The sequence below is a fragment of the Amborella trichopoda genome, chromosome 10 (assembly GCF_054954075.1).
Source record: "Amborella trichopoda isolate Santa Cruz 75 chromosome 10, AtrichopodaSantaCruz75HAP2 v2.0, whole genome shotgun sequence".
Classification (NCBI taxonomy): domain Eukaryota; kingdom Viridiplantae; phylum Streptophyta; class Magnoliopsida; order Amborellales; family Amborellaceae; genus Amborella; species Amborella trichopoda.
The window spans coordinates 23,300,902-23,314,694 of record NC_142345.1 but is presented as its reverse complement, the minus strand read 5'-3'; the positions used below and the strand labels follow the sequence as shown (position 1 = coordinate 23,314,694).

Here is a 13,793-nt window from a genome sequence, read left to right as displayed (position 1 = left end):
GGTGTGACAATGCATGTAGCAAGGGATCGAAAAGGGATCATGGAGCTCCAAATTTTGTCGGTTGGAACCTAGAAGATTTTCATGGAGCAGTGTGCATCAGAGGATATGCTAAGCATTGGAACTTTTAGGTTTTATGTTGAGGGTTTCTTTATCAGTTTCATGCTTAAAAGATGCTATGTTTTCAGGGAACCGATTTGTAGTTAAGGGGATATAGTGATGTTGATTAAGCAGTAGATCTAGAAGAGCACAAATCGACTTCGAGTTATGTCTTCTTGCTAAGATGCGGTGCAGTCTCATGGTGTAGCAAGAAACAGTCATGTGTCGCTCTCTCCACTATGGAGTCTGAATACATTGCTTATATTGTAGTAGTACAAGAAGTCCTATGGTTGCAGATATTCCTAAGAAACTTGGGTGTTGTCACAACCTATAATGAGTTTGTCACTGTATTTTGTAATAATATAGCAATACTTACTTATGCAAAAGACCCTAAGTACCATAGAAAGACATTGATGCCAGATATCACTATGTTCGAGACATTGCTGCGTATGGACATGTGGTGTTAACTCATATTCCTACAACTAAAATGGTGGTGGATTCCTTAACTAAGGCAATAGTCAAGCCCGCGCATTAAACGTGTAAAAAATATAAGCCTCAGGATCTCATAAGTTTACATCACACTATAGGATCTTGATACCCTGTTATAATGGAATATGGATGTTATTTGTGTTATGATTGATGGTTTGTGCACTTCAATACATACAGGAGCACAATAGTATAAGATTATCATTTAATTCATCGGCAGGCTAAAGCTCACTACTTATACAAGCTACCCTTAATATCCAAGATATTGGAGGATGAGATATACACATAGAGTGTTAATCATCTGAACCAAGGGTTCGAGATGAGATTCCATAAGGGAATTGACATGATCTATTCAAATTGACGTCCCTAAGATCATATAGCCTGTAAGTTGTCAGGGATAAACATCAGGGATGTTCAGGTTGACACATAGATGAGACTATGGGACACTAGGTGACTACCTGTTTCATGGCTGTGAAAAGACTATAACCTGCATAGTATGGATTCCGACGCATAATTGATGCAGTCCACCGTGACATGTGATTCATACCACACGTGCTATACTAGTGAACACCTACTCGTATGGAAAAATATGATCTATGTTCCTTTTTACCTCTATATAAGACTAATAAGTAGGTAACCCATGATGTCATCATAGACCTTAGACTGCATTACGAAACTTTGCTTCGATCATTTACTTTGGTATATACCCCTTTGGGTCAAGTATGGGATCGTTTGGTATGTTGCTGAGATAATGGTCAGGGTAGAGTAGAATAATATAGGTTGTAAGGGAAGACCATTAATATCACACTCTGTTTTGGTACCACAAGAAAACATGACACATTCTATACGCATTGAAAGCAATTGTGTAGGAATAGGCTAAGTAATATTCCGAGTTGGACTCATGAGGGATTAATTAAGAACTTAGTCCGGTGTGGTCAAACTGGGTCTAGGGCAGATGGAACAGTTTTCATTTTGCAGGTATTGGAGAAATGAGTTGTTCTATACTAGTTGGTTGGAAACTTGGTATAGTTTTCTCTAAGAGAATGTTCACTCCAGTAGATCATACACCGTATTTTTCCTTTGTATGAAAGAATACTCACAATGCAATAATGAACGTCAACTCTTATTTGGGTATGTAATCCCTCCTACATACGAGATAAGTGGGAGATTTAGACATGAGAATGCATCCCTAGTGTGAGGGCACTTCCATGCGGACTACACTCTCTTCATGACTTAAGTTACTTCATGAAGGGAGGTGGGGAGACGCTGCACCTCTTCATGAGAGGGCTACCCTCCCATGAATGACATGCATCATGCATTCTAATGGGCTCCATTCGGACGCACATAATTTCAATCGTGGAAATGCTTCTCCTTTACCGCCATTTATGAGTGATAGTCACATCAGCTTAATACACTACTCATGGGTATGCATATATTTTGAAACCCAACTTGTCACCAAAACGTTGAGAATCCCATCACGACAAAGGGGAAAATGAAAACTCTTTACCTCTGTTTGAAAGGAGAACTTCTTTGATATTTTTTTGAGATTGCAAATAAAGGTGATTATGGCTATCCAAGCAATATGACTACTACGACATATGAACGAGTACTTAACTTGGGCGCTTAACTAGGCTAATCACCCATGATGGGTAAATAATGCATATTTGGCTTGGTTAGACTGGCCAATACTGGCTAGTTTAGGCATGTGTCCTAGGTTCGTGGTCCAATTGTTTTAAGTAGGCAGAGGTAGGGTTCAAGGAGCTCAATCCAGCATGCTCAAGTCCTAGTTTCGAGTACAACTGAGCCTAGCCTTATTCACGTAATATTTAAAGTAAATTTTTTTAATAATATAATAAACTTAACCTATTGACCTCGGGCTGGCCCATCCCGACTAACACAATTTGGCTAGGTTGGGCTGTGCATGAGCACTCCAGTAGACATCTAATAAGCCGGTTTAGGTTGAACTCAACCTGTCGGGCGGGTCGGGCCCAAATCAATTAAATACTCAGATCAGGCCTGGTCTAGGCATTCCATATTCCGCACAACACTGGTTCTCATGGAAAATGTTGTTTATGGGTTCAAATCATTTGAAGCTAGGTCAAACCTAAACCTGAACCAAGCGATTATAAGTGTGTTTGTTCGACTCAGCCCTTATCTTGGACGTTACAACTATGGATGTGCCTAAAAGTTGCTTACGGGTAGAAACCAGCATTATCAAAACTGTACCAAACTAGCAGGTTTGACCTGTTGGATCCTCTATCGGATCCAAAATAGGTTTGGTTCAATACAAATCAGATCTTGAGAAAGCCAAAATTTAAAAATCTTATACTACAAATTCTTCATAAATTTTATGGTTTTGACCTGTCTTCACTAGTTCAACTAGTTCGATGATCGCTCCAAATGCTAATTGCAATGGAATGAGCACTTCTCTAGTTCGGTGACTCAACTAGTTCTATGATCGCTCCAAATCCTAATTGCCATGGAATAAGCACTTCTCTAGTTCGGTGACCATTTAGGGCCTGTTTGGGCACATGCATTTTGGGGTATGGATTTTTAATATTTTGGATAATACTGAAATTCATCGTTTGGTTTGTTCAATGGCTAGGATACTAAAATTCCGTGAAAATTAGTTCAATACTGAAATTTTCACTGTTTGGTTTAATCGAACGCTAGGATACTAAAATTATGTGAAAATTAAATCTTGAAAAATCACCTAACTTTTCCATGATTTTATTTCCACACCAAAATCTAATTTTTTGAATTTTCAATGCCCATGGTTCCACTCGTCGCCACCCCCCCTCCCTCCCACCCCCGACCCGAAACATAGGGAATATTTGGTAGGCATGAAAATTTTAGAGAGACAAAGTGCCTAAAATTTTTTAAAGAGAGAAACTATATCAAACTTTAGAGAGAGAAAGTACATGAAAAATTTTAGAGATAAACTATCTGAAATTTTAGAGAAGAGAGACTATATCCAATTTAAAATTTTAGAGAGAGGGAATCCCAAAATTTCAGGGAGAGAAACTATATCAAATTTTAGAGTTAGTACCTCAAAATTTTTAGAGATAAAAACTACCTCAATTTTTTTAGATAGAGAAACTATTTCAAATTTTTTAGAGAGAGAAATTATCTCAAATCTTAAATTTTTAGAGAGATGAAGTATACTAAAAAGAGATGGAAACTATATCAAATTTTAGAGAGAAAACCACTACCTACAATTTTTTAGAGAAATAAATATCTCAAAGTTTTCAAAGAGAGAAATTATATCAAAATTTAAGTTTTAGAGAGATAAAGTACATTAAAAGTTTAGAGATAGAAACTATATCAAGTTTTAAAAATAGAAACTACCTGAAAAATTTATCGATAGAGAAACTATCTCAAAATTTTTAGAGAAAGAAACTATATCAAATTTTTAATTTTTTGAGAGAGAAAATATATTAAAAATTTAAAGAGAATTTATATCAAATTTTAGATAGAGATACAGCCTAAAAAATTTTAGAGAGATAAACTATATCAAAAGTTTTAGAGAGAGATGTTATCTCAAATTTTATGTTTTAGAAAGAGAAAGTATCTTAAAATTTTAGAGAGAGAAGCTATATCAAAGTGTAGATAGAGAAAATACCTGAAATTCTTAGAGAGAAACTATCTCAAAATTTTTAGAGAGTGAAAATATCTCAAATTTTAAGATTTAGAGAGACGAAATATATTAAAATGTTAGAAAGACAAACTATATTAAATTTTAAAGAGAGAAACTATCTCAAAATTTTAGAGAGAAAACTATCTCAATTCTAAGTTTTAGATAAAGAAAGCATATTAAAATTTAAGACAGAGTATCTATATCAAATTTTAGAGAGAGAATGTACTTAAAAAATTTTAGAGAGAGAGACTATCTCAAAATTTTTAGAGATAAATTATTTCAAATTTTAAGTTTTAGAGAGAGAAAGTTAGAAAAACTGTATCATATTTTTGAGAGAGAAATTGCCTAAAAATTTTTAGAGAGAAATCATTTCAAATTATTAGAGAAGGAAATTATCTTAAATTTTAAGTTTTAGAGAGAGAAAGCAATTTAAAATTTTAGAGAGCGAAACTATATTAAAGTTTAGAGAGGAAAAGCACCTGAAATTTTAGAGAGAAACCATCTCAAAATGTTTAGAGAAAAAATTTCAAATTTTAAGCTTTGGAGTGAAAGTATATCAAAATTTTAGAGAGAAAAACTGTATCAAATTTTGTTACTAAATAATGGACATAGAAATTATTGTAAAGAATCAATGAATTTTGTATAATTTATCAAAACAAGAGATTTGGGGAATCCATGATAAGAATCCTGGATGTTGAAAATCCGTCAATTTTTTGGGATTCCAAACATCTAAGATCCCTAATTTCGCACAAGCGTCGACAATGAGGCCTGAAATGTAGTGTAATGGCTTTCGCCCATTGTACTTCCAAAGAGGAACCAAATTAAACTACTCAACACTTTCAAAGAATAACTCTCTCAAAATTTGTGAAATGTTTTTCTTTTTTTATCATGAAATTCTCTTCTTTTCTCATGTATATGACTGAACAGTAGTAACAAGAATTGAAGAAACAAAAGGCAAGGCATGGAAATTTGCCTTGTAGCAAGGTATGATAAAAATGTGACTGATCTCCGTCATTTTCAGAGGGATGACATCCTTTCTACACAGAGTAAACTAACTGAGACTGAGAAAGGCGAAGTTTTGATGTGTTGAGCCTAGCAAAAACACCAACTAGCGGTGCGGTGTTGTAAGTACAGGCTTCTGTTTGCATATAATTTCCCCTATGATCCCTGAAATTATCAAGATTATCAGGCCCTCCAACAAGGGCTCCAACAAGAACATTAGGATTGGGTCTTGACCGACTATACCAGTGGTCATAGCCCTGGGTACAACCTATGAAACCCGAGTTCTCCTTGTATGAAACAATGGATGCTCCTCTGTGATGTATGTTAATGGGGTAGTTGGAACCAAACCCCACTAAATAGCTCATTTCCCTTGGGTTAGAACCCAAAATGTAATCCACTTGAGACTTGGCAAACTCAAGCATCTCTTGGGGCCTCACTTCTTGTCCTACACAGTTGAGAGTTTTGTTTGCTTTCTGAAGATAATCGGAATAAACTGTCAGTAAAAATGTGGCGGTAGACACATATTGCATGTTGTTCCATTGGCGAACATAGATTAAACGGCCTGGCGTCAAGTCGACATTGCTATCGTTGTTCTTTTGTAGGCAAGAGCACAGGTAGTGCTCAGCCTTACATTGGTATTGTTTCAGGACATTGGCATACCTCTCTTGCTTCCCTTCCATGAGTACCTGTTTCATGAACATACATTAAGCATGGATCAAGAAGATGGTAATTGTGATTATCATAACAAGAAGAAGAGGAATGAATATAAAATTTGGTACATGCCATCTTCTCATTGGGGCACACCTATAAAAAATATTAAAAATAATTTTTCGATAAAATATAATGGTCAAATTACCCTATGAAAATTTCAAAGGGTATTTCGGTCATTTTATTTTATTGAAAATATTTTTTTTATATTTTTCACTAGGGTGAGTTTAATAGAGGAATGAACGACCAAATTTTGGTGCCAAAATAGTTTATAAAAAAAATTTTAAAAAAAAATGGTGTAGAGACGTGATATTGTGATTGGGGAATCTTAATCCTCCATTCAGAATGGATAGTTGGATAAGGGGAAGTAGATAAGTTTTATGCTGCAGGAGAAGCATAGAAAACTTGCCCTTCTTTTTTTGTGATTGTTCAATAAAAACAATGTACATTTAAAAATGGGAAAGTATTTCTTTAACCTCTATTTTTAAGTTTCATTTCTCAATAGATTTTAGGTTTCAAAATATATCTTGAGACATAGAAATCTTGCGCGTTCTATATCTTCTAACCCTCTAAAATAATTTTTACCCATTTTAAACCTATTTTTAGCCTAAACAAATTTAAGAAAGACATATCATTTCTAAATTCCATCTTTTCTCTCTCTTCTCCAAACTTATCTCTTTCTCTCTCTTCCCCAAACTTCTCTCTTTCTCTCTCTCCCATAAGTTTCCCCAAAGATACCCTCTTTTCTCTCTCCTCCCCAAACTTCTCTCTCTTTCTCTCTCTCGTGACTGACTCCGTTGGAGCACTGGCCATGGTCGGTTCCAGGGGTGTGCAGTGTATAAGAAGAGGCATGCATTCATTTCCCCAAAGAGGGCAAGACTCTAGTACATTGAGGTTGAGGAACTGAAAGGGTTCATGGATTTGGGTTTTACATTTGAGGAGAGTGAATTGAGTCCTAGATTGAAATCCATCATTCCCGGCCTCCAAAAGATGGTAAAGACGAAGAAGAAAGAGAATGAGAAGCAAGAAGAAGAGAATAAAAATATTTCCAGGCCATACTTATTAGAGGCATGGTTAGTGAGACAACCCGATAGCAAGTTGATTCAATGGAAATTGCCTAAATTGAGTCAAGGCATGGATATGAAGTAGAATCACAAACTTTGGGGCCATAATCTTGCCTCTATAGTGAGATAATGAGAGAGAAAGCAAGGTTTATAACCATTTTTCTACCCAAAAGAAGTTGATCTTTGTTGTCTGACCCATGGAGCTCTAAATATAGTTCTGAAATTATGAAAGTGGGTAGACCTGCAAATTACAAGAGCCTGTAAAGGCTTGCTTTTTGAATTCCTCAACAGAAGAGGAGAAGATGTTATTCTTACTGTTTTTTGGGATTAAATGTATTGCGTCTACCTTGATCAACAGAGAGGGACAGCTTTATCGCTTGTTTTTATGCTTGTGGGAAACATAAGGGGAGAGAGAGAGAGTGGGGAAATATTGGGAAACAAAAAGAGACGGGTTTGGGGAATCACGAAGGGAGAGAGAGTGTGTGGGAGAGAAGAGAAAAGAGAATTGGGAAAAACAGGGAGATAATGGGTTTGAGGAATATCCGTGAAGAGAAAGAAAGGATGGGATTTAAAAAGTGTATGTTTTTTTTATATTTGTTTAGACTAAAAGATAAATTTAAAATGAATAAAGTTAGTTAGGGAGGGCTTAAAAGATGTGTTTTGAAATATTAGATCTATATAGTAATAAAGCCTTAAAATGTAGGGTATGAAGATATTTTTCTTTTAAAAATTCAAAATTCGTGTGCGGTTACGTTATACTGTACAACCGTATGAAATCATTCCCCTTTTATTAACAAGACAACCGTATGAAATTATTCCAAGTGGTCGGTTCATACGTTCAACCAACCTAGTCAAACTGGCTTAAACCAATTGTTAAATATTTTACGTAGGAAACTACGCTTTTGTTGAGCCGATCATTTTACGCGGCTTCTTCGTCCAAGCCATCGAACCAGAATGTGTCCAATCCATTCAATCAGAATTAGTAATCCATTTGAGCTAGAATTTTTGTCCTTTTTTTGGGCATGTAAGGAAACTAGAGTTGCGAGACCTTTGATTTAAACGCATGCCCTTGACAAAATGACGCCACGTCGCCTTAAAGCGATAAAGAGCGATTGGACCGAACTAGTCGTTAGACAATGCGCGTTGATAGGTTTGGTTTTGGATAAAAATCGGTTAAAATTAAATCAAAATTAATATTTGAGCGATTTTGGTTTGTTTAAACTTGTTTAAAATTCAGTTGAAATTAATATTTGATCGATTTGAATGGTTAGATGAGCTGATTTTAACTAATTAAATAAAGTTGAAAAATTTTTTAACACATTTTATATTATTATTATAGATTTTTAAAATTTTTTTTAAAAAAAAAGTTTATATAAGGTTGCAACCTTATAATATAGAAGTAAGGTGCACCTCAAAAATTCAGTAGAAAAGAGTGTACTGAAGTTAGAAAACTTTCTAGTTGATCATCTTGACCTAGAGATGTATAGTGTAAAGAAAATAAATAATTTCAAGTCCTAAAAAGAATTCATTTTGTAACAAGTTACTTGGGCCGTCTATTTTCAAAGATTTTTTTCATTTATACATATACTTAATCTACACTAATTTTAAAATTTTAAATTTCATAATTATGATCAAACATAGATTTTCAATCCATGTTAAGTTTTTCCACACTTGAAACACATATTTCAGCAAAATTCATAGGTCGCCCTTATTCGTACCGTATAAGGTGGGAGCCTCTTTCTGAAATGATCTAACCATGGATGGTTGAAACAATTTTTAACGGACTAGATCGACACTCAGCTGAAAACGATACGCAGGTGGTGTACCCACGTCATCACCAAGGAAATAAAGGACAAAGCATTAGCGCAGAAATTGTCGGTGCACATTAACTTGTCTCCACCACCGACATTTACGCTCTCATACCTCATTTTGAGATTATAGGAATACAATTTTGGTGGTCGTTAGGGTTCAAATTGATCAATTAGCCTTGCAGCAACAATACCATTTTAGCGGATTTTGTTAAACCTTAAACCCTGAACCCTAAAATCTTCTCTATATGACAATCGGATTTTTTATTTAGAAAAAGATTGCGCTTAACAATCACTCCAATTTTTTCCTCCTTCAAGCCTGATTCGGATCGATCCATTTTACCGGATGATGAGATCTAGAATTCCATGATGCCGAAACTTTTTTAAAAATTTTTAATTGATAAGAAGTTGAATTTGCAACTCTCACAATATTTCCCCCAACTTTTGGAATAGGATCATGCAACATTACAATTTGATCCCCTGAGATCACGATGTTGTTTATTTGATCAATTATTGAGTACGGCTTATGGCATCCGTTTGAAAGGCTGACCATAATCCAAAGTCACAATTAATCAATCCCTGGATGGCTAGGACAGAGTAGAGTTCTCTATCGTACTACATATAGTACGGTGACCTTTCGTTTTCTCTATTGTAGGTCCTACACATCTTCCACCATCTGTCTTCATGATACACGGTGATGAACCAGGGTTCCTAGTTTATCACCCGAGCAAAGGACTTCTTTATTTGTACTGTTTTTTATATATTCTTCTCATTTGGATGTTGCATCTTTGTGTCTATTCAACGACTATATGAAATTTAAAAGATATAAATGATTATGATTTTTATGTATAAAAGATAAATGATTTTTTTATTGACAAGTTTTTTTTAAATTTGGGCCGTAAAAATTTAACCAATTGAATCAAACCTCGTCTGATTTTGATTACACTTTGCTAGTACTTTAGGTTTTTTTGGTATTTTAAAAAAATTAAAATCAATGGTAAAACTAGATGAGTTCAAAGGGTTTTTAACTGGGATCGCCACTCACTATTTTGAGCCGACTAGGGTTGGCAATGGGTAGGGCAGCTGCCCTGACCCGACCTGGTCTGCTTGGCTTTGAAACTTTAGTCCTGGTGACTTGGCTTGGCCCTCCCTATTTTTTTTTTTGTTGTTTTTATACGTCTAATAGGCCCAACTAACCCACTTTTGCCGGGTCCTAGCTAAGCCGGTTCTATAGGCACTAGGGCTAGACCCAGACTAGGCCGTGCATGTTGCCGGCCCTAAAGGCTTTTAAAATGCTGATACAAGCCGTTTTGGATAAGATAATAATGGTACATGAGAGGGGCATTCACCGCCTATTCCAAGCTTATTAACATAAAAGATAATCATAGTTTCGGATTGGCTGAGCTTTACCTAGGACAATGACATAGAATTGAGGGGAGTGGCCTGTCATCAAATAGTGTGTGTGATTAATCTCTACCGTCCATGGTACAGCATGCACCATACACAACTAACATATCTATATACTTTGTAATGGTTGGGTTGGCAATTTGTAGTTAACAATCATTCAAATCATCATAACCTTTTTCATATGTATTTATGTTCTTGATTATTTTTATTACTTCTATTAGTTTTTGTTAATCTTTATAAACCAGTTTTTATATTTTTTTTAAAGTGATTTACATATAGATCCTAAAATTTTAAGAAAAATATGAAATATTCCACTTTTATGCATAAATGACAAAGAAGGATGCTCAACTCACTTTTTTTTTTATTTTCTTCCAAAGCACCCCTTGGTCAATGAATTTTGAATTATTGTTTCGACTCTTTTTTAGTTTTTTTTGTTAGTAGGGCAGCATATTAAAGCTTGGGGAACTGTCCTACTGAAAAACTAAAAAAAAGAATCAAAATTTAAGTTGATCGAGGGGCAATTTGAAAAAAATAACAAAAGAGGTTGACTGACCTACTTTGTAAAACATTTCGTATTTTAGTTAAAATTTACCTGGATAACCGACTCGGTTGAATCCGACGGTTGAGCCGACTTTCAATACATGTACGAAATAGAAAATTAAGTTACAAAAAGAAATTCTCCAAAAAAAAAAAAAAAACGGAAAAAATTAAAAAATGATGTCTATTGGATAAGATGGGTAGCAAAGCAAGGGTACCTTGGAGGCCAAGATCTGAAGTCCAGCATACTTGACATCCCAGCTAAACTCGGTTATGGCCCAGCCGATGCCCCCAAAGCACTCTGCGTTGTTAACCACGTAGGCCAAGTATTGGTCGTTCCCAGTGGCCTTGTAGAGCCACATTGCGGCCCACAGCAGCTCATCTCTGTACCCGCTCACCGACGCATAGTAACTCTTCACAGCACCTACGCTACCATCATACTTCCCTCTGTACATGTCGGCGAAATCAAACAACTGCACCGTCAATGTATGCATGTTCAGTTATTCCAATTATTCGAGGTTAGTTAAAATATTATTTTACATGCATATTTCAAAAATCAATTATTTTTCTATCACTGACTTAGACAATTTTCCAGTGATTTATGAGTCTTGAGATAGATGAAAGAGAGGGATAGGTCACCTCCTGGGCGTGGTGGAGGAGGAGATGGGAGTAATGTGGGTTGGAGTCCCTGAACGCCATGGACGCGGCAGCCATTGCTGCCGTGGTCTCTGCAGCAACGTCGGAACCTGGGTTTTGGGCATCGACTTTGTAGGCCTGCCTCGATGTCGTCATGTCCTCAGGCCTCTGCCAACAGTAGTGATCGGTATCCCCATCCCCTACCTAAACATATTCACAAACACAGGGAGAAATCAGCTATGACAAAGAATCACCAAAATTAATCAAATATTTTATCAGATTTTGAAACCTCTCTCTCTCTCTCTTTCTCTCTTCAATGGACAACCAAATCAAAATTTGGACACATAATGGGCCATTTTGGGTTCAGTTGAGTAGTAAGTGGTGAATAGGTTGGGTTACCTCGACCCAGAGGACATTAGGTTCGGTGTGGGCTTTGATGAAGTAATCGGTGCCCCATTTGATGGCCTCCATTGCATGAGCAAGCTGCCCTGCACCCTTCATCTCATCTCTGTACTCAACCACACTCCACGAGAGCATCGTAACAGTGAACGCCATCGGAAGCCCAAACTTAACATGATCCCCCGCATCATAGTAACCCCCAACCAAATCAACCTGATAAAAACCATTAAAAAATATGAACAACCTCTCTGATTTTTAGAGAGCAGCAACATTCTCACTTGGACCCATAGAAAGCACAATTTATAAATAAGTTTGAACTTCTTCTCTGAGAGAGAAAGAAGTTCTGATACCATAGGGAGAGATAGAGAGAGTTCTTACTCCTTGTTCGAGGCCGTCGGTCAGGCCGGAATGGTCTCTCCATCTTACCCTCTGATTGTACGGAAGCCGCCCCGATCTCTGAGCTTCGAAGTAGAGAAGGCTCTTTTCGAGTGCTTCACCGTAATTAAACCTTACAGCAGTGGCTGAAGAGAAGGCAATGAGAACGAAGAGGGTCGTTTTCGCCAAGAAGGAGCTGAGGCATCTGCTACTGCATTGCCTCCTAATCCCCATTATTGCCCCCCCCTCTCTCTCTGCTCTGCTCTGCAGCAAAATGAAAATTTGGGTGCCTTTCTTCTGAATACTCTTCCGCAACCAAGCTAAAACTGGTCTCTCTCCTATTCAATTCTGGTCTCAAATGGGGTAAAAGAAAAACAAATCAATGATCTATGTTTCTATTTAGACAGAGAAAAGCACACATATGCATTGAGAGTGGATCTATAACCAGTACTTGCCTTCTCTCTCCTCCATTTGTTTATAACGCCTCGTGTTGAGGCAGCGCTCCCACTGCCCTTTCAACGGTATTCAATTTCTTAACTATTTCTCCTCAATTTTTTACCATTTGTGACCAAAAGGGCCCCACCCATATTTACTTTCTCTCTCCTCTGCCTTGATATTATGCGGAAGGCCTAAAGATAGTGTGTTAAAGCACATAGTTGTTTTTAGCTTTTTCTTTCTCTAAAGACGGGAATACCCCTGAAAGTTTTGGAATATGCCCGAAGTATCCTGACTTGTTAAGAAAGTGTCGGCCACGTATCGCATGCATGCTTGGAATGGTTAGGACTTAGGAGAGCCTTTCCAAGCAAGTAAACATGGGTGCCGTTATCTATATCTATAGAGGTAAGGTTCACTTTCATAGTCATACATCTTGATGTCGAGATGATCAATCAAAAAGTTTTTAGAGTTACTACTATTTGGGTCAATACTGAGGAGCTCTCAACTTGGGAAAATTTGTAATGTGAAAGGAGAATGGACTTGGAATGAAGTAAATATGATGAAAAATCTTCAATAGACTAGTAATCCGAAAGAAGAAAAGGACTTGGAATGAAAAAAATTAGACCTAGTAATTTTGTGCAAGAGAAAAATCTTAGACTTGGTAAGACTAGAATTTTTTAATATGATGTAATAAAATGGGTGAGATAACTCTGTAAGAAGATACAATATCACGAAGATGTTCTTATTAGAGTTAATAGAGAAATTGTCCAAATCAAACATTCTTTAATAGAGAAATTGTCCAAATCAAACATTCTTAGGCATTAAAAGAGGGGTGTGGTTTGTATAGAGCTAAGGCTCTAAACAATAAAAGTAAAGCGCACCTTCAAATAGTATCGAGAAATTTGGTTTCAATACTGAAAATCTTTGTGATAACCTTAAAATATATTTTCATCTTTAATTATAAAATTTAAAGCTTCAAAAATAGTGTAGATCAGGTAGATCTATAAAATCTTGACAATCTTGAAAATTGATGATCCAAAATGCTATACAAGATGTACTATTTCCAAAACTTAATATGGAGATGGAAAATAAACGAATTCCACGTAAAAAAAAAAGAGTGCATCTTGTTACAAGTTATTTGGACCATTCATTTTCAAAATTTTGAAGTGCTTATTAATCTGGCCAATCTGTATCATTTATGAA

General features: G+C 36.2%; 1 protein-coding gene across 3 annotated transcripts; it reads right to left on the bottom strand.

Moving 5' to 3' along the window:
- Positions 1–5,080: 5,080 nt before the first annotated feature.
- LOC18428144 (endoglucanase 11) lies at positions 5,081–12,621 on the bottom strand. Of its 3 annotated transcripts, none has more exons than XM_020663552.2 (6): positions 12,159–12,621; positions 11,781–11,993; positions 11,385–11,585; positions 10,964–11,218; positions 10,801–10,839; positions 5,081–5,907 (listed from the first exon to the last, which is right to left on the bottom strand). In XM_020663552.2, the coding sequence occupies exons 1-6, from the start codon at positions 12,387–12,389 to the stop codon at positions 5,257–5,259; spliced, it is 1,590 nt and encodes a 529-aa protein (XP_020519211.2). In that variant the 5' UTR covers positions 12,390–12,621; the 3' UTR covers positions 5,081–5,256. The 3 variants fall into 3 exon arrangements, with proteins under 3 accessions (XP_020519211.2, XP_088706498.1, XP_006837249.2); XM_088850372.1 differs by having other exon boundaries at positions 10,964–11,192; XM_006837186.4 differs by lacking the exon at positions 10,801–10,839.
- Positions 12,622–13,793: the final 1,172 nt, after the last annotated feature.

Coding starts and splice junctions, on each gene's coding strand:
- LOC18428144 (XM_020663552.2), bottom strand. CDS start 12,389: ATGGGGATTAGGAGGCAATGCAGTAGCAGATGCCTCAGCTCCTTCTTG. Junction 11,586..11,780: donor CTAATGTCCTCTGGGTCGAG/GTAACCCAACCT, acceptor GAATATGTTTAG/GTAGGGGATGGGGATACCGA. Junction 11,219..11,384: donor TCCTCCACCACGCCCAGGAG/GTGACCTATCCC, acceptor TTGACGGTGCAG/TTGTTTGATTTCGCCGACAT.